We start from the raw sequence: 20,991 nt of genomic DNA, 5'->3' as shown, positions 1-20,991 counted from the left end.
ACCTCTTGTCTTGGACCTTACATGAATAGATTCTAAGGGTAAACGTTTGGGCAAATCACAGTTGCCCTATCTTTCGCATTCACTTCCAGACTTTCTGCCTTGTCTCCTTCTGCTCCTCTGGTGGGCAGCCGTGTACAGTGTTGGGTTAGCTCTGGCCACACATGGCGAGAATGGATGTCAGGCTCCCAGGGAGCTGCCCGGGGGCCTCGTTCCAGAGAGATTTCACCCCTGCTCTAGGCCGTGGCACGAAGGCCTGCAGGCTGCAGAGCCCCTTGGTACATGAGCACTCACTGGCATCTCCAGAGCGTTGGGCAGCATAGAAACTGCACTTCTAAACGCATGTCCAGATGCCTCAGCGTAGACAAAGCTTGTCTGACTTGAAGGTGGGTCTTTGAAACAGCCTCAGGCAAGGCACTGTCCCAAGGCAATGGCCGTGATCAGTTAAAGTTACATACCTGTCTTACAGATTCTCTTTCCATAGGGGGCTAGCCATGGACCACTACAGTAAGGATTCTGTCTGGAGCCCTTCCCTAATCCTCTGTCATCGTTTTTGTTCCTCTGGCAAGATCCTAGAGTCCTCTTCCCACACTAACGGCACAAACTGCCCCAAGAACACATTAGACACAGCCACACAGTGCCCCTGGGAATGAGGTCCTTGGCATTTACCTTGATGACAACAATGGGAAAACATAACTGGGAGGGACCAGTGGTGGCCTTTAGAGTCAAAGCCATTTTTTCCAGAGAAAAGACACCGTGAGCCATCAGCACCCCAGGCTTCACCACGAACAAAGTTCTACTGCCACTGCCTTTTTCTTTAAGGTGGTCAGGGGCCAAGTGAGAGAGTGGGAAGCCACCCAGGCTGGGAGGTAGCAGACTCTTGTCTTCCCGTCCTGTGCTCTGAATGGGTTACAGGGAGGCTAGAGCAGAAGCAGGGCAACCAGCAGCAGGCAGGTGGGACAGTCCTGAGAGAAACACCTGTGGCCATGACAGGGCAGCTGTGGTGCCCGTAGTTAGAGAGAGCTTGTCTGCATCCTGTTGGGTGCAACAGATTTGGTAACGCGTGCTGTGTGGGAGTAGAGGGAACAGGTGACTTAACCTACTGTGGTACTGGGACGACTGGTGTCAGCCATTCTTCATGGGAATAGTGAGAGAGAAAGCGTGGACAGGCCAAGGTCAGGTGTTCAAGGAGAGGTTGTGTGTACACGCGTGCGTTCATGCATGCCTGCCTGTTTGGTTTAAAGTGTCATGGGATGATTGTGTAATGAAGAGGAAGAGGAAGAATAGCCCCTAGGCTGAGCCAGCGCTAAGGAACCCAGGAAGGTAAACAGGAGCAAGCAAGGGGGAGAGGAAGGATATGGTGTAGTACATGGTAAACACTCCCTTTTTCACACTAGGAAAAATGTCCCTGGATTAGTTAGTTTTAAAGTATAAGTTTTTGTATTGGGCAAATAGTTTCAAGGAATTAAACCAAGACTCGGTAAACGGGGGCCCTCAGCCTCACTCGGCTGATTTCTACCCCTTTGACAGAATCATGGACTTAGGGGCCAACACTGTTGCTCTATTGCTTCATTCTCAGCAAGGTATTCAATCTGGATGATGGGTTTAATATCAGGGGCGTGGTTACCCCTCCTTATGAATGAGAACTCTGGGACATTACCTTCATGTTCAAGCAGAACCCAAGTTCAGAGCTCACTTTTAGAAAATGCTTTAGTGAGCTGTAGATGGCTCAAGTTCCCAGCAGCCACACAGTGGCTCACAACCATCTGTGACTCCAGTTCTACACAGTCCAGTGCTCTCTTCTCACGTCTGCTGGCACCAGGCATGCACATAGTGCACATATGTACATGTAGAGGAGCCCTTAGACACACACACGTGTACAGGAACCCTTAGACACACGTGTACAGGAACCCTTAGACACACGTGTACAGGAACCCTTAGACACACGTGTACAGGAACCCTTAGACACCCGTGTACAGGAACCCTTAGACACACGTGTACAGGAACCCTTAGACACACAATAGAGAACACTTTAGACACACAATAGAGAACACTTTAGACAATACTTGACAGAATCTAAAGGTCCATCTTCACCTAGTTCTCAAGTAGACTCTCGTCTCTGCTCCCGTCTCATTGTACCGGGGAGGGATTTAACCCTGGGCCTTGTGCTTGTTGTAGAGGGCTGTGTGACAGCCATAGCCCAGCCTCTGATGGCTGGCTCAGCCTCACTTTTGGTATTAACATGGAATATTTTATCCATTGGCATGCGTTGGAAAATTCACCCATAATTTGGTTTAATTGGAACTTTCCAGCAGTTGGCTTAGCCATCCATCATTCAGATCCTTCCCAGCGATGCTGGGAGGCTGTCAGCTGTCCACACTTTCAGGGTTTCTGAACTTTATCCCCAACTTAAAGTAGATTGCCAGAGAGCATTGTACTTGAACTGTGCTAGTCGGTCCTTCAGTGCTGCTGCAGATGAGCCTCGAGTGCCAGCGTCAGCTCTGTGGAGAGCTGATAAAGAAGCACATGGTTTCCGAAGGCGTTTGTACTATTTTTCAAAACTGTGGCTGACAACATCACTCCACTGTGTAATGCATTTCAGTCTGCATTAAGAGAAAATACATTTTATGAAAGAAACAAGCAAACAAACAAACATTAGTTATCCTTTTGCTGGAGAAGAAGGAAGGGACTCTATGTTAGCTTGTCCACTGAGATTTAAATAACAGCTTGGAGCGTGCTTAGAATAACCCTCTGTCTTTGTGCTTTTCATCTGGTTTTGTTTTCTTTGAAAGAGCATGCCCTGCTGCCACATTAACATTACGCATACCTAGTAATTTATCAAGCTCTGGCCATACACAACCTCAGGGACCTTCGCTTTAGCACGGTTCTGCTAAGATGTGACCACCAGTCGTGAGGCTCGAGGAACAGAGGCTGCAGGCCTCTGTCCTCAGCATGGCCTCCTCTTCTCCCCAAAATGCTATAGGGTACCACCCCAGGCAAGCAAAGACAGCATCACCCCAGTGTTCCAGGAGTCATTTTCCCTTGAGTCTTGTTGAGTAACAGCAGAACAAGTACAAGAACATACACTCATTGGGTTTCCCTAATAGACTTTTTAGGTTTTGAGCACTCCTGACTTTCTGGCACTTTGCTGTAGCAAGATATTGACTTCAGTTATGTAACTGAAACAGCATCTTGCCTCCTACCCTTCGCTATGCAAACGTTCTCCCATTAAGCCACACCCTCAGGACCCACAATGAAAACTTTCCTTACTTAGAGGTGCTCAGACTCTCCTTGGCACACAATCAGAAATGGAGCCCAGTGCCTATTTTCTAAATGATTAAATGAGCAGATGCATGACCTATCTCTTTTATAAATTGGAGAATTTTAGGTTCTGTCACATCATAAGTTACCAAACGACCTCTGTAATTAGTGTCTCTCCTGTTTAAATTCAGTGGAGTATGTGCCTTGGTGCTAACTTTCAGAAAGTAGTATAAACTCCAGTGTTTCCCTTAGTAACCGTAGCATTCAGAGCGTTGCCTTGCTGGTCACAGTAACTTGTGCTTTGGTTTCATACTGTGAAGTGATGTTTCTGCTGTTTATTTTAGTTACATCGGAATTCGTTATAGTTATTTCTTTGTTTTTATTCTGATAAGGAAAGTACGTGCTCATGCTATTTATAAACATGTTTGGATTTGACATCCAAGTCCAATGGTGAAATGCCGGGTCACCCTGGTCACTGCATAGCTCCTTGAAAAGTGGCTGTGACAGAGCACTTTAGTGTCTGGATCTCAGAGACTCGTTTTAGTGAAGTGAAAAGGAGCAGGTCTAGCCCAAGTGTTCTATGCCGTAGCCCTCAGCTTCTGTGAGTCTAGGGATATGTAGGCATTTCCAGCCGTGGTTGTACACTCCTGGAATCCCAGCACACAGGAGGCAGAGGCAGGAAGGAGCCTGATTTGCTTGCACCTCAAACCACATGAGACTCTTGTCTCAAAAAGTCACACATCCTGTGCTGGCTAGTTTTATGTCAGCTTGACACCAGCTAGAGTTATCTGAAAGATGAGCAGCTCAACTGAGAAATGTTCCTGTCTGTAGGGCATTTCCTTACTTAGTGATCGATGTGGGAGGGCCCAGCTCATAGTGGGCGGTGCCATCCCTGGGCTGGTGGCCCTGGATTCTGTAAGAAAGCAGGCTGAGCAAGCCATGAGGAGTAAGCCAGTAAGCAGCACCCCTCCGTGGCCTCTGCATCAGCTCTGCCTCCAGGTTCCTGCCCTGCTTGGGGGGTTCCTGTCCTGACTTCCTTCAGTAGTAGACTACAATGTGGAAGTGGAAACCAAATAAATGTTCACTCCAACTTGCTTTTGATGATGGTATTTCATCGTAGCAATACCAACCTTCACTAAAACACATGCAGGAAAGGTTATATGTCAGTCTGCAAACTTATCTAGGCTCTCTCTGTTACTATCTGTTTTACCAGGAGAGAGTTATTTATTTTGGATAGCATATTAAATATCTTCCATGTCTTAAATATCACTAAACTTTTAAATTTTTTGCCATTTTTTAAAAATACCACAGTGTGGTGATTTAAGTAAAAACCTCCGCAAGCCCCACAGACTCGTGCTGGAGTGCTCTGTCCCTGATGGCAGAACTGTTGGGAAAGATTAGACGTGTGGTCTTTTTGGAGGAGCCATGCCACTGAGGGCAGGCTTTGAGGTTCACAACACTGACACCATTTCCAGTGGACCTTTTTCTGCTTCCTGTTGGTGGAGCAGGATGTGAGCTCTCAGGTGCTGCCTCAGCACTTCTTCCGTGGCTCCTTGCCGCGCTGCCCGACAGTACAGTCCTATTCCTCTGGAACTGCAGACCCCAAATAAAGCTTTCCTTCTACACATTGCCTTGGGCATGATTTTTATTCCCCTGCCCCCAGTTGAAAAGTTACTACCTGACAGGGGGTATTACTGTGACAGGCCTGCTCGTGCTCGTGCTATTTATAAACATGCTTCATTTGCAGGGAAATAGAAGACATTGGGGGGAAATAGCTGGGTAGTAGTGATGCATGCTTTTAATCCCAGCACTCAGGAGGCAGAGACGTGTACAGCTCCGAGATTGAGGCTAGCCTGGTCTGCAGGATGAGTTCCAGGACTGCCAGGGCTATCCTGTCTTTAAAAAGAAATGAAGGAGGAAGAGGGGGAGGAGGAGGCAGAGGAAGAGGAAGAGGAAGAGGAGGAGGAAGACAACCACACGGATGATGGTGACATCTGAGGTGATGATAAGGATGAAGAGACAACTACTTTGGGACTTTCAGAGTAGAAAACTGGTTGAATGCCACAGTAAGAGGCATTCTCTTATTTAGTGCACCATCCATGCAGAGAGCAGCACAGACTATCGAGGCTCAGCTCAAGTGGTTTCAGGGGGAACCACTTGGAGTCCTCTCCAACGGGGTTAGAGATCATCCTGGTAATGCTTTGTGGTAAAGACTGTGGCTGCTTTCTGCCCTTGTCCCGAGAATCTGCCTGAGGCTTAGCTGAAAAGGACTAAGTTCTTTAGTGGAGGAGACTTTAAGCCAAGTGTGTGGACCTATTTGGGGTTAGAAGGTGTGGCCTTGTCAGAGGAAATAATGTCACTTGGAGTAGGTTTCAAAACACTCCTGCCATTCCCCAGTGAGCTCTCTCTGCTTCTTACTTGTGGATCAAGATGTGAGTTCCAAGATGCTTCGTGAGCTGCCTGACATCATTCCTTTTTTCCATCTTCAAAAACTTCCAGATCTGTAAGTCCAAATACACTCAGAGTTGCCTTGTTCATGGTACTTTATCACAGCGATAGAAAAGCACCTTGTACAGACAGATCGGAAGTGCTACATGAAATGTAGGTTCTGAATGGGTGGCAGTGATCTAGGTTGGCTCCACAGATAGCCATATGCTCAGTGTCATAATTAGACATTGGTTAGGAAGGCACTGGAAACCAATTAGACATGTTGGGTGTGGAGAAGAGCTGTTTCCCAGTGGTATCCACATCTTAGTGTTTCTATTGCTGCAGTGAAACACCATGACCAAAATGTTGAGGCGCAAAGGGTATATTTGGCTTATGCCTCCAGATCACAACCCATCACTGTATGAAGTCAGGACAGGACCTCAAGCAGGACTGCAACCTGGAGGCAAGACATGATACAGAAGCCACGGAGGGGTGCTGCTTACCGGCTTACTTCCCATGGCTTGCTCAGCCTGCTTTCTTATAAAACACAAGACCACAGCCCAGGGATAGCACCACCCACATGGGCTGAGCCCTCCCCCATTGATCACTAATTGATAAATGTCTTACAGCTGGATCTCATGGAAGCATTTTCTCAGCTAAGGCTCCTTCCTCTCTGATGACGCCTGCTAGTGTCAAGTTGACACAAAAAACCAGCCAGTATGGTCAGTTACAGAGAGGCTGTTTCCCAGGTGATTTGCATCTGCCAATTCTAATGGTCAGCACAAGCAACTGTGAGAATTGGTGGCCTGAATGCCTTTACTAAATGGCTCTTGGTCAAGGGGATTCGTGCTCAAAGCTGATGAGCCTTGAGTTCAATACGTCTACAGTCTCTGGCCCATAGTAATTCCCGAGGTGACCTAGGGATCACCTTTAGTCTCAGAAAGGCTCCAACTTTCACAGGGTAGTCCTGCAAATAGATGGGGTTTCATGCTAACCTTACTCAAAGCCACTTACCAGATGTGTGTCCTTGGGGAAGCAGTGGCACTCCAAGCCTCGGTTTGCGAATCTGTAGCAGTTCAAGACCAGCTATGTGGTGTGAGCAAGTATGAGCATGTCGCATTGTCATGCAACGAACTTGGACACTTTCCTGGAGTTAACATCATAATTTAGTAAAACCTTGACAGTCTTCCAAGAGGTCACACGGGATGATGTCTTTAATGACATCGCCATCATAGATGATTCCATGGAGACGAACTCTGATCAGTCATTGTCAGGATGGAGCTGGAGAGAAAATGGGGAGGACTTTGTGGGCAGATAGGCTTTGGTCACTGTTTTATGGTTTGATCTAGGTGTGGGGCCTCATGCCTTTAATCCAGTACCTGAGAGGCAAAGGCAGGCCGATCTGTGAGAATTCAAGGCCAGCCTGGTCTATATAGCAAACCATTGATACACAGTGAGACCCTGTATCCAAGGAAAACAGGGAAGGAGGTACTGGAGGGATGGCTCAGTGGTTAGGAGCACTTGCTGCTTGACCAGAGGACCCAGGTTTGATTCCTAGCACCCACACTGTGACTCATGACCATCTCAAACTCCTGTGCAGGAGATCTAATACCTTTGGCTGCCTAGGACACAGCACACTATGGTGCACAACATCTGTAGGCAAAGCACTCATATGTACAAAATTTTAAAATGAGGGGAGTATTGAATATGTGTATCTACGAGTTTTTTCAATAAGCTTTGAAACTAGAGAGGGTGACTGCACACTGTGAGTGAACTTCATGCTATACTTTAACTGTGTGTTTGGAAATATTTGCTATTATTAAAAACTTACATGTGAAAAACTGTTCCAATGTGGCAGGCACTACATCTACTAAATGTTCTTGCTTGTACCTTTTAAAACAGCTTACGGAATTATAGGAAGCATTTCTTGGTGGTGTGAGATAGGGTGGAAATGCACGGGATCGCTTACTTTGGAACTAAGATTATTGCCTTGAAACTCTGCCAGTTCAAGTTGGGCTCTTTGGAAGACCAGACCTCCTGTTTTCTGGCTCCAAAGTGCGTGGGACATAAGTAACCATTTACTTTGTCATTAGAATTAAACTATTGGTCTGTCTCTCTGTGTCCCTCTCCCCCTGTCTCCGTCTTTTCCTCCTCCCCTCCCTCTCCCTCCCCACGTCCCTCTGTAACTGCACGGGCACACTGTTCCACTCACTGCCTGGTTACTCTTCCATTGATGGAGACGGGTGGCATATATTATATATGTGAAGGATTAACTAGCTTGCCCTTTGTCCCAAGCTGTCTGCTTTCTCTGTGTTTAATCAGTTCTTTATACTGCCTATTTGGGGAAGAACCACAAACTTTATTCATAATCCTCAAACAGCTAAAATGGTGCACATAGTCCAGTTTGTCCTAACTTTTGTTATTTGAGAAAAATCACCATAATCATTGAGACTGAGACTCTATGAGATCTGATGAGGAGATATTTGTAATTTGAAATTTATGGTTTTAACAAGTAACAGTTTAATAAATTACTTACATCGTCCTTGAAAATACTGAGCCTGTTTCTGAACTTTAAACCATCATTGCTGGGGGAAGATAGGGGGATGGTGACAGAGACTGCCTGGTCACTGTTCTGGTCAAAGTAGATAAAAGACCATGTATGCGACAGTCCCTACTCTGTCTGCTGGCTAAGTGGACATGAAGCAGACTTTGAATAGGATAAAGTTAATTACGTTCCTGTGGATTAAATCTGACTCAAGTGCCCATCGGCTGTTTTTGCAGCTTACAAGAAATCCCTTCTTGCTCCTTTCTTTATAGGACTCCATAGTAGCCCAGGCTAGCCTTCAGTTCCTTCTGTAGCTGGTGATGACCTTAATTAACTTCTGATGCGCCTGCCTCCACCTCCCACCACACACGTTGATGTTGTGCTAGGGTTTGTACCTAGGACTTCCCTGCAGTCTAGGCAATCACTCAACCAACTCAGGCTCCATCCTCAACCCGTGAAGTTGAACTTTTAACAGCTGGCTCCCTGTTCTTCTCTAAATCAGCTCCAAAACAGAGGTCAGGGCGGCCGGCTATCTGGAGCTGTGAAGTAAACTCAGTCTTTACAGTACAGTTACAGTAAGTCTGGTCATCAGCACCGTGGCTGTTCGTAAACGTTTCAGCATGGCCTACAGCAGTGCTCTCGGGGGAGCTGAATCGGCTTCACATTGTAATTCATGTCAGCACTTAATCATTACTGAATGGAACCCTCAGCTTTCTCAAGCCCAACCTGAAAATGTCTCTCTTACCGATTAGTTTTTGCTGTAGTTCAGGCCGATCCACCACCATCACTTCTAATTAAAATAATTTACTATTGTTTTCTCTTTAAAAACGTTTCTTGAGAAGTTAGAAGTTAAGGAAGCTTTGCTTATTGTCTCTGCTTAGGAAGTACTTTGTGAATTAAGGTTGTCCTTGAGGTGTTTTGTTTTGTTTTTTTAAGCCATTAAGAAAACAGAATTGGGAGCCATGGAAACAGTTCAGTGGGAAAGGTGCTCACCAGCGAGCCTGACTACCTGAGCTCCTTCACGCCTCTGTAGACGTACCATAACTAGCATGCGTCTCATATGTGTACACAGCAGAGAAACTTTATCTCCAGTTTCTCGGAGATGCTCTTGTGACCTCCTTGCCTGCTCTGCCTCTCTCAGAATTCAGGCTCACGGGCAAATATTTGATCCATGGGTCCCACTGCCGTGACACCAGAATTCTCTTTTTGTTTGTTTCATATGATTTTTCCTTGCTGTGACTGCTTTGCAGTTGGGGGTACATTGATATCCACCACAGAGGTAACAGAAGGGATTGACGCAGCCTGACCGGAGCCCTGGCTCTCCTGTAGATGAAAGGGTGACCAAGGCCAAATCTGTTTTCCTCTGCTTTTTTTCCTGGATAAGTGGCCCCAGAAAATCTGCCCAGTACCCGCCTGAGGGCACCATTCCTGTGTCCAGGGTGATATCTGTGCACAGGTTCCTTCCAAGCTTCAGTACCTTAGAGAAGCCATGGCTTCACCCTCATCTCGCATCAGCAAAGGCGCTACTCCTTTGACCTGCTCTCTCCCAGCTCTCTCTCCAGATTGTGGGAATCTGCAGAAGGATTTAAGTATTCCTTCCTTGAGCTCTGCCTTCCCCAGTTGGCCACCATCCTTCCATCTGCTCTGCATTTCCCTGCATTTAGTTCCACTGTCCCTCTGTGCATGGTTTCCCTCCTTAAGTCCCTGGTGAGACTAAATGTATGCTCAGTTTCCTGTAACAGCCAGATCTCAGCTACATTTTCTTCTTGATATATAACGGCCATCTTCACTTGTGTGTCATAACAGCACCACTTTCTAGCTTCCTCAACTGCAGCCAAACTGCCTCATACCACCCAAGAGAATTATAAAAATGTGTGCAACAAGAAGAGGCTTTGAGCGGATGGAGGGACGGCTCTGTGGTTAAGAGCACTGTCTGCTCTTCCAGAGGACTGGACTTTGACTCCTAGCACCTGCATGGCAACTTACAACCATCCATAACTGTAGTCCCATAGGATTCAATGCCCTCTTCAGATATGCAGACATACATGTAGACAAACACCCATATGTGTATATGCATATGCGTGTGTATATGATTTATATGTATAAGTAAGCCTTTTGAAAAGAGAGAGGGAAAGAAAGAGACTTGGTCCCCTGAGTGAACTACATAGTCCTAAATGAAGAGACATCATCCAACGATATCTAAAAGTAAAGCAAAAAAACGGTTCCTCTGATAGGTTCATCAACAAAGTGTGGGTTTATGAATGATGGTCAGATGTCAGCTCTACCATTTCTGTCACGTGGTTTGTCTAATATCTTTACTGTGTTTGTGTCCCGCGTGGGATGTTGAGCTTTCATTGAGGTGGGTCCTGGAGGTAACCTCCCCCACAAAGATCCATGTTCACACAAGTCGTGATCCCTGCACACAACCCCACTCCTTGCTGGATTTAATCTCTCAGCTAATTATGTCTTATGTAGTATTTTCTGGGGAATGTGTGTGGTTGGGTAAGATTATTTCACAAGCCCACCTGAAAGCCTAGAAAACAGATTTCTACCCTTTTGAACATGCACTGAGCTAAAGATGGGTCTGGCTAATGAAAGGGCTGTGTGCCAGGAAACCTTTGTAAACCCCATCGCATTAGGGTCTCGTTCGCTCAACTTGGACTGCACCACCCTCTGACACAGGAGAACAGGAGGGGACTGAAAGTTTCAGGCCAACATTTCTAGAGGCAGGAAGAGGGTATCTAGCCTGGTACACATCTGACTGAGGGGAGTGGGGGCTGGGGGCGGGGAGGCTGTTTTATGGCTGCTATTGAGAACCAAAGCATAAACTTAACTTCTGCTTTCCTCCTGATTGGTGGTTGTTAGGAAGTGAAGTGTCAGGGGAGGGCTTGTAACCTAGAGGTGTGTAGATTTGCTGGTGAGTAACCTGGAAACTGGTGCTAGAAACCGTCTGTTAACTTGAGTTCAACCATAGGTCAGGTTCTCTGAGATAGAGTCTGAACCCAAAAGATTTGGTCTCTCAGGCTAGAGTACAAATTTATTTTTCTGTAGTTCTGAGTCTGTGATTTCAGTGAAATCAAATCTGTGTTTTCTGCTACCTCTATGCAACATTTATTCTTAAAGAAATTAAATTTATCCATTTGCTTAGCAAAATCGTACTATAAGTGCCTTACGATTTTATTTTCTTAACATTTAGAAAGGAGCAAAGTCAGAGAACATGAATTTTCCCCATGAGCTTGTTTGGGTTCAGTTGACATTTTAATGTGGATTAAATTTGAACTTGAGTGCCACACACATTTCTGTGCTGACTCCTGGCCTCTCCCTGGTGTACCAAATTTCCCACCACAGGACTCTACCATTGCTGCATGCCGACAGGAACCCGATGTTGAAACCACATTTTATCTCCTGAGCTGATTGTACAAGGTCACAGAGACCCACATTTCCATAGCGTTATCTCTAAAGGATAGATAGCATAGGGAGGACGCTGTGTAATACGAACGGCTTTAACCCACATGGTAATGAAACTTAATAAGATCTTTCTCCTTCCTCTCCTCCCTCCCTCGCTTATCTTCCTCTCTGCGCTGGCATTGGTGCAATAAAAGTTAGAAGAAACAAAAAAGACAGTTAGATGACAAAGCATCTGTGACCACAGGGATCTAACTGAAAATGTGGCATTTGTCTTTGAGCAGGATTCCTGTGAGCTTAACTTGCTGTTTTCCCAGTCCTGATAGAAACTGTGACTTCCCATGTTCTCCTCTACTCTCATGGACTCTTGAGCTCAACACCTCAGAGCTACTTCTCCTATCCTGTAGATTTGACTTCTGACTCTCAGTCCGGTGTATGTGTGCATGCGTGCATGCGTGCGTCCGTCCTTCCTTCCTTCCTTCCTTCCTTCCTTCCTTCCTTCCTTCCTTCTTCCCTCCCTCCCTCCCTTCCTTCCTTCATTCTTTTCTTTCTTTCTGTGCTGGACGACCCCCCACAGTCCCACCTACCACCACCTCTACCAGCTTGGCACCAGGACTATACATGCATCTCACCCCTTTTTACACAGTGTCTAGAGTTCAAAATCAGCTCCCTCTGCTTGCATGGCTTTAACAACTGAGCCATCTCCCTACCCCTCACTTCATTTCTCTTTTTTTGTAAGTCATAAAATCATGGGATGACCGTGGAAGATTCTATAGGACAGTTTAAAACATAGATTTCTAGCACACAGAATAAAAGTAGGATAGTGTTTAAGTATTTGATTTCATTAGGATACTGTGTTAGTACTGTCAACTTGACAGGATGTGAAATCACCTAGGAGACCCACATCAGGCACACTTGTGAGGAGTATCCTATTTAGATAAGCCTCTGTTCATGCCTCTGTGAGACTGCCTCAATCAGGTTCCCTGAGGTGGCCGAAGCCACCCTAACCAAGGGCAGCAGTATGCCCTGAGCTTGAGCACCACGGTGCATGAAGAGGGGAAGCCAGCCAAGCTCAGACACTCAGCTCTCGGCTCTCACTACTCCTAACTTCGGATGCAGTGTGACCACTGCCTGCTTCAAGCTGCTGCCTTGATTTCCCTGTCCTGAGGGACTATGGCCTTGAACTGGGAGCCTCAGTAGCCTCTCTATTTCTTACATTGCTTCTGCTGGGTATTGGGTGTTGGGTATCAGCGGGAGAAGCCACCAAGCTGGGTATTGGCCTCCGTTTTTAGCCACATTGAGGTTTTTTTGTTTGTTTGTTTTTGTTTTTTTTTTTAAGGCATATTCACTAATGACTGGAACAGGTACCATGAAGCTTCCTAAGGTGCCCTGGCTTTCTTTTCTGTGGCTGATTTCAGGCCTGTGGAACTCATCCATGCAGGCTTTTAGAGGGGAGGGGTGTTTTTGCTCTAATCAAAGTGACTCCGACCTGCTAGCCAACAGCCTAATCAGTCCATGACTCGTGTTCTCTGTGGATTTGTCTCCCTTAGGTTCTGTTGTCTTTAGAGTTGGGTCACTGGATTTCTGAGGAGCCTTTTGAACTCTTTGAAACCTTCCCTGCAGCTCCGGTAAGTCAATGCTGTCCGATAGTGGTAAATGCAATGTCTTAGGAAAGAAACTGTTAGGATCGTAAACTCGGTATCATAGGTTAAGAGAGGGCTCATTCAGACCAAAAGGGTGTCCCCAGAAATGAATGCCACTGCCTGTTTATTTGTGACATCACAAGTGAAAATCTGAGGAAGTCACTTGTAAAGTGCGGTGAGAAATGTCACCAAGAAGAGTGTCGTCGCCTAAGCCCGGCATCCAGCTCTCAGGAAACGGAACTGGGTGGATTGCTGCAAGCTTGGTGCTGTCCTGGGCTGGAGGGTGAGGCCTTTCCTCAGAAAAGGGTTTTTAAAAATAATTTAATCATGAAAGCCTATAGGGCCAAGCAGTCCTTAGAACTAATGCTAACACAGATAAAGCCAATAGGTATAAAACAGGTGGGCTGCCAGCGTTGTGACATAGTCTTTATATTTTGGTATTTTCCCTAAACTCCACCTTACGGACTCTTAATTATTTTAAGTATTTGCTAATTGAATTCTAACTTCTCAAATAATTAAGGTTAGACTGGAAGCAGGGCTATACAGAAGTCAGCTCTCTCATCACCCATGTTGATTGGTTTGAGACAGTTAATTTGGAAAGATGAGTCTGACAGACAGTGACTTCTGGCTGTAACTGTCCAAGTGGCCTGTGCCGGGACCCAGCAGGAAGCTGCCCTCTGACCCTAATCGCTCTCTCGTCTAGCCCATCGCATTGTTCTGTTCTCATTTCAAGATCGCTGTTCTGATTTCCTTTCAACTCTGTAAATGTTTTCTTAAGAACAGAAAAAAAAAAAACCCTCACAGTAAGTTTGTTTATTTAAAAGACTGTATAAGGAGCTGGGGAATAAAATGGAAACCCGGCTTCTTCCCATTCTCGGAGCTAAAAAAGTAGGTGTAACTCTGAGCACACTGGTTTGCCTCTGACTCTGTCTTCTTGTGTCCACGGATGTGAGTGAAGTGCACTGCTGCCCGCCCTTCCTGGGTGACCATTTTCCCTCCCCAGTTCCTGCCCTTGTGGTCATTCAAGAAATAAGAAATATACTACGACTTTGAAGCTGTGGAGTGTGTGTGTGTGTGTGTGTGTGTGTGTGTGTGTGTGTGTGTGCGCGCGCGCGCGCGTGTGCGCGCCAGATGTTTTAACTGGGTACAAAGCCATGTTGGCCCTGTCGACATTCCCTAAATGAAATAAGAGAAACAGTGGTCAGAAGGCAGGGACATAGCTCTTCTCTCTAGAGTTAGTTGGCAGGAAGTAAGCGTGGCAGAGAAGGGTGCCTTGGCTGCCCTGAGTCTGCGGATTGACCAGAGCACACACCAAGGCTGTGTGAAAGGAGATGGGTTAGAGCAGCGGTTCTCAGCCTGTATGCAGACACCTTTTAGGGGTCGCATACCAGGTAGCGTGCACATCAGATACTTATATCACTGTTCATAGCAGTGGCAAAGTTGCAGTTATGAAGCAGCAATGAAATAATGTTATGGTTGGGGGTCACCACAGCACAAGGAGCTATGTTACAGTGTGTCAGCATTGGGAAGGTTGAGAACCACAGCATTATAGAAATAAATAAAAAAAATAGCATCTGGAAATACAAGACGGTCGGACAGATAGACAGGTAGAGAAGGCACTACAGGAGAAACTGCACTAATGCTCTGTACAGGCGCTCATTGCTGCGGAGGCCACTCTGCAAGCTTTAGAGGGTTAGAACAGCAGGAGTTGGGGTCTAACCGTTCCAAGTGTAAAGTTGTGCTCTGAAGAATTCTCTAGGGGTATCTGGTTACGTTGCAAGCTGGACATTTTGGCCTTATGTTCTGAAACACTTGTTTAGTTTGTTAGTGGATATTAAAAATGTTACTAATGCAAACTATTCTTTTTCTAAAAATTAATTCAGAGAATTACAGCTTTGTAAATGTCCTAAGAAGGATTATTTTCCTCAACCGCAAATTAAGTTTTAGCTTCATTTTCTAAAATATTATCTCGCTAAACTAGGGAGCACATCTCTAGGCTAGAGCACTGGCTCAGGGATGAAGTCTCTTCATAAAACTGCATTTTTGTCCTTTATAACAGTCTTCCTCGTTACAAGCACAGATTGTGTGTGTGTGTGTGTGTGTGTGTGTGTGTGTGTGTGTTCAAAGAGCAAAATTGTATATATTACCATAAAAATTAAACATAATCACCTCAGCTAATAACTTATATTTAATTACTAAAAATACCTTCATATTTAACAGCCAGAAAGAAAACAAAAACAGTACAGTCTCCACATGCACTGACATGGCGCCCGCTTGGTGGCTACTCCAGAGATGTAGGCATTTTTGCCGTATAGTAATAGTGTCCAGCCATTAAAAACTAAGCCGTCAGATAGGTAAATGTGTTGTTTCCAAATGAACATGTCAAGCACAAGACGGAACAACGAACTGTGCTTATCCAGATGATAACCTGTAACCACTACTTAGAAGTCCCTGGAGACTGACTGCTGTGGTTCCAGGACAGCTGAGCTGTGTCTGTGTACACTGTAGAAACGTGCTCCGAGTAATGTGGTCCCGGGATTTATCTGCACCATCTGAGGGTTCTGTTTTCCAGTTATTTACTGATGAACTCCCACGTAACATTCTTGCTTGTGACAGAGTCCGAATGCATGCTGTCCCTGTGATTCTAACCATGGCCTTCTCATAGGTATTTCTCCAGACCCGCAGTGCCTTTGGGTCTCCTTTGGTTGGTTAGCGGTGCAGGCCTAAGTGATGTGCGTCAGTCTGGAACACACAGATCCTCCCCCGCCCCCAGGAGCACCTCCTGATGTGGGAAGGGGCTACTGTGCATTGGTGTCTCTCAGTGCCTCAGAGTTAATCTTTGGATGCAGCAAGTTCTTCTGATAATGTAGGCAGGCATTTAGAAATCTGCTGGCCGGATCATCATGGTCGTGGCCTTGAGCGAGTAACCGGACCCCTTCCAGTAGTACCACTTGATACCGTTGAACTTATTCGTATTCTGCTTTTGTGGGTAGTACTGTCCATTCAAGTTGGAAGGACCACATGCGTCGAACCACCAGCCTGTGAAATCGAAACACAAATGCAGTCAGGACTGGGTAATCGCTAGTCCACAGGGCTCAGCTGGGCACACACACCCCCATGATGTGGGAAAAGCCACATTGATTTGTTATTCCATAGACACAAACTACACACCAAGGTGATCACAGTGCCATTGTAACCTGAGTTCTTACGCATGTCTAGCTGCTTTTGTGCAGAACCCTTGCTACGTGAAGAAGCGTCAGTCAGTGCTGTGTGAAGAGCTGTCATCTGCGGTACACTGCGGGGTGAAGACGTGAGAGGCTGCCCGCAGATGTGGGTGGAAGTCTTAACAGCAAGGCAGGCCAAGTGGTTCCCATTTCCCCCGTCATGTTGCTTTGGATGGAGTAGAAACCAAGTGCCTATGCTCTGTGAAGCTGGGGGAAACGGAGCCTTAACACTATAAAGTTGGTACTGAGGGAGAGTCAGGCAACAGTAAGCATCTTCCCACCGACAGGTGGGAGTATGGCAGGCCATAGGATTCACCATATGAAGCAGAAACCTAGACAACGTACTAATCCAAGTTCATCTTTAAGCTTCGTGTGGGAGAGACTGGTTGTATGATAATATTTATGTTTCTTTTAAAATACAGAAAACAATGAGAGTAGACAGTAAGGAATGGGGGTGAAACACCAATTCTGAGGCTTCCTTAGAGACACGGTGTTAATAGGGTAGCTTCTTTTAAAAACCTATTGAACCCCGGGCACTGCTCCTGTGCACATCCCCACAGGCCACCTTCCCAATGGGCCAACCCATGGCTTGGAACTTGGCCTCTTTCAACCCAGACCTCCCCGCTTTCCCTCCCCTGGCTGCTTGCCTCCTCCCAAGTCTCTCCCAACTCCATTCTCAGCCCTTAAATCTTGAACTGGGTAAATAAATGAATTGTGTCCTTGGTTGTGAAGCGCTCTCCTGCTCTCTGGAATAGCAGCACACGGGTGGTCTGAGAACAGGCAGCCTCTCCAGAGAGGTCTAAGTGTGGGAATGAATAGCAAGCAGGCTTGGGATCAGGGGTGCTGGGGCCCCCTAACCCACCCACCCCCCTTGTCGTGTGGCTGTAAAGACAGCTGTTACAGTGAGATGAGAGTCTAGCCCCCTTTTTCAAAACAGTTCAATGGGTTTCTCTCCTTTGAATAATTATAGTTAATGGAGAAAACTCATGCCACCAAGTGGCCACTCTGCTATCCCAAGAATCCAGGATCTGCCAGACAGTGGGACCTAATTCTTCCACGAGATTTCAAGTTCTGAATTCCATTTCATTTCATAAATAAATCCTCTCATTACTGTTGCTGCACAAATTCTTCACTGAAGAACAGACATGGTTCAAGCTTAGATCTTTTACTTATATTAGGAACTTAATATTTTTATTTTTTAATTAATTTTATTTATGTATGATGTGGAGACCAAAGAATTGTAAGGAGCAGTTCTCACATTCTACCATAAGGAACCCGGGATCAAGCTCAGATGTCAGGCCTGACAGCAGGCGTGTTTACCCAAGGAGCCATCTCAGGCCTGAGACGAGTGTCTTCTCAAACCTGGGGCTCATAGACTCAGCCAGGCTGACAGGCAGGCCAGCCCCAGCTCGGAGGTTGTCGCACAGCACATACTCAGCCTTGTGCAGGCTGCCGCAGACCTGAATGCTTGCTTGGCAGGCACCTTACCCACCGAGCTGCCTTCCCAGCCCACTTTCTTGCTATGTAAACGAATCATTTCAAGAAAAGAGGCAGCTAAGTCCTTGTCTGGGTGTTAAACAGAAGCAAAGCAAGATGGAGCTAAACCCTTCGCCTTTGATCTGGTCAGGAAGCCCACTTCATGTCCCCCGGTCACTCCCAAGCATCCTGAGAGTATACTGTCACCCCAGTGACAAGTCCAGCTCCGTGTTGTGTTCTCACTTCACACGTGAGCTGAAAGGCAGCCCAACAACGTGCTGGTGTGCAGATGGCGTGTCTTCTTATGGAGGTAAGGCCACTGTCAGTCACCCTTCCCAGCCTGAGCTCCACACCGCCAGCCTCCCATGTTCACAGTCGCCATTACAAATAGGATGCTTACCTCCTGTGAGCATCTGGGAACACTTGCAGATGCATTTGTCATTGTCCGAATCCTTTGTGCTAAAATCACTTCCTGGTTGGCTGATGCTACTGATTTTGCCCGCCGTGCCTGTGAGTCCTGTAAGGTGAATCCTGGAACGTGCAAAGGAAAAAATAAAAACTGTAACTGGCTAGGACTGTCGATTCACCGTAGTGGAAAGTTTCTCGTGCTGAGGAATTCCATTCTACTGAATGCACTCAGGCCGGTCAGTGCACTCCAGTGCCTACTCTGGACAAAATATTTTGTACTGGTATAAACAGGAACCAACTTATCATCGAACCCTCTGACAAAGAGGGATGTTTTCAGGACAGCTTCAACACATACTGCCTGCACCAGCATCAGCAGAGCTTGATGGGCCCTTTAGCTCATTTTCCCTCTGCATTCAGATAAACAGAAGGGGTCTGCAGCACAAGGGGCTTCCCACAGACCCCCAACCACCGCTGTCCCCATGGAATGGCTGCTGGAGAGACCACCTGCTCTCTCTGCTCTGAAGGGGTAGGAGTTGGGGTAGAAAGGCTAGAAGACGAGGAGTGGGCGAGGAGGTTGGGGTAGGAGTCTATAGTGCTGCACCTTGACTCTGGACACTGGTATAATAAACTCGTCCGACCTCAGGAAAGGAGAAAATGTCATCGCTAACCCCTGGTCACGCCACACTGTTAGACTACTGCGGAAGTGTAGCCTGTAGCAGCCAACTGTGCCAGCAAGGATAGTGTAAAGGACGGGATAAGTGTAATCGCTTTAATTAAACCTGGAATTCACTCTGCAGCCTAGGTCGACCTTGAACTTGTGACAGTCCACCTGCCTCAGCCTCCCAAGTGCTGGGGTTGCAGTCATAACAGCCACGCCCATTTAGTTCATATAATTCTCTAAAATATCACAATACTGTCACAAACCTCCCGTGGTCAGGTGTTCCGAGTCAGGCCAGAACTGGGTCTGACATAATTGGGTGACGTGAGGATGTCCTGTTGGAGCCTTGGCATACCAGTAGCCCACTCTGGCAAGCTAGCATGCTGAGTGCCCATGAGCTAAGCTGAGTGCCCATGAGCTAAGCTGAGTGCCCATGAGCTAAGCTGAGTCCCCATGAGCTAAGCTGAGTGCCCATGAGCTAAGCTGAGTGAGTCCCCATGAGCTAAGCTGAGTCCCCATGAGCTAAGCTGAGTGCCCATGAGCTAAGCTGAGTACCCATGAGCTAAGCTGAGTGCCCATGAGCTAAGCTGAGTGCCCATGAGCTAAGCTGAGTGCCCATGAGCTAAGCTGAGTGCCCATGAGCTAAGCTGAGTGCCCATGAGCTAAGCTGAGTGCCCATGAGCTAAGCTGAGTGCCCATGAGCTAAGCTGAGTCCCCATGAGCTAATGAGATGAGACACTTGTCAGTATCTCATGTGGGGACAGGCAGAGGAGAGGGAGAGACCAGGACTCTGCTACATGTCTGCACGTGAGTGCTCATGGTGGCCCCAGGACCCCAGCTGCCGTGTGGAGAACGAGCTCTTATGTGCTTTGGAACCTGAAACACATTTCTTCCTGGTCCTTCTCCTTAAGCCTAGGCAGGCCTGACGTTCACCGTCCCCCACTCAGCCCTCCCCCCAGGCTTGTCTTCCTTTTCAGTCTCATCTCTGAAAGGTCAGTTCTCTGGGGACTCATTAAATGTCCTGCAAAGGCAAGTAATACAAGAGAGAAAGCTATTTTTATTAGTCTCTCTTTGAAAGGCTGTTCAGTCTTAGAGCCTTTGGAGGCCCACCAGACCAAAGTACATCCTTTCAGATCTGTTACTAAGAACAGCCTTGAGCTGGCCAAGACCTTGCCGGTATCTACAGTCCTAGCTCATGAGCGGTGGAGGCAGGAGGTCAGGAGTTTGAGGTCATCCTTGGCTATATAGCAAGTTCGAGGCTCGCTTGAGAGCCATGAGACCCTGTCTTGGGAATTCAAAGAAAGAGAAGATGGAGGGAGGGTGTTAACAGGCAGGCAGGCTCCCATTCCTGCATGCCCCTTTCTCATACACACTCGGTTTCCTGCTGTCTCCTTGGTGGGAAGCACAGTGGTTCTGAGGCCGCCTTACTCTGCACGCACTTAAGCGTTAGTTATGGTTGCATACTGTGTTACCGTCCTCTTAATTAGTGTAGCAAGTGTCTGTGGAGTATTACTATTTTATGTTTCCAAATAAACTAAGCCTCAAAAACCAGTGTTTTTTTTTTCAAATAGCATCTTCAAAATATGTTTGCATTTCCAAAAGAACCTTAGCTTACAATATTTTTATAGTATCACTGTGGAAGGGTGATGACCCATGTTGTAAAATCCCCTTATGTAAACAGGCTAATTCTTCATCTCTGTGTTTCTTTCTTTAAAAAACTTAATTCCTCCATTATAGATTCCTAACTGCTGCCAGTTAAGGAAATATTTAGCTTGGAGATAGCACAATGAAGACCCCAGTGCCTTGGAATCCATTGACTTCTGGGCTCTGGAGTCCAGCGAGACCTTCTGGGTTTCGGGGTCTTAACCATGTCTTCCCATTCACCCACTCCAGGGAATCCTAATCTTTCTAGAAGGTCACTGCTGCTTCACCAACCATTCCCGTGTC

The 20,991-nt window shown here is 46.6% G+C and overlaps 2 protein-coding genes across 5 annotated transcripts in view; one reads left to right on the top strand and one right to left on the bottom strand.

Annotated features, from left to right (window-relative positions):
- Nucleotides 1–20,991, top strand: part of Mcph1 (microcephalin 1) — a 202,523-nt gene that overhangs the window by 70,084 nt on the left and 111,448 nt on the right. For all 4 annotated transcript variants that reach the window (XM_006253383.5, NM_001427088.1, XM_063275460.1 and 1 more), the window contains exon 12: nucleotides 13,186–13,263. In XM_006253383.5, the coding sequence (XP_006253445.1) occupies nucleotides 13,186–13,263 (78 nt within the window). The remainder of the gene's footprint in view (nucleotides 1–13,185; nucleotides 13,264–20,991) is intronic.
- The window catches only part of Angpt2 (angiopoietin 2), a 50,482-nt gene continuing 44,939 nt past the window's right edge, over nucleotides 15,449–20,991 (bottom strand). Inside the window, exons 8-9 of the mRNA NM_134454.1 lie at nucleotides 18,379–18,509; nucleotides 15,449–16,317 (exon numbers count right to left, since the gene is read on the bottom strand). Of these exons, the coding sequence (NP_604449.1) occupies nucleotides 16,157–16,317; nucleotides 18,379–18,509 (292 nt within the window). The 3' untranslated portion in view covers nucleotides 15,449–16,156. The remainder of the gene's footprint in view (nucleotides 16,318–18,378; nucleotides 18,510–20,991) is intronic.

This window comes from Rattus norvegicus, chromosome 16 (assembly GCF_036323735.1).
Source record: "Rattus norvegicus strain BN/NHsdMcwi chromosome 16, GRCr8, whole genome shotgun sequence".
Lineage (NCBI taxonomy): Eukaryota > Metazoa > Chordata > Mammalia > Rodentia > Muridae > Rattus > Rattus norvegicus.
Note: the sequence above shows the minus strand (reverse complement) of the source record. Positions and strands in the feature narration are given on the sequence as shown.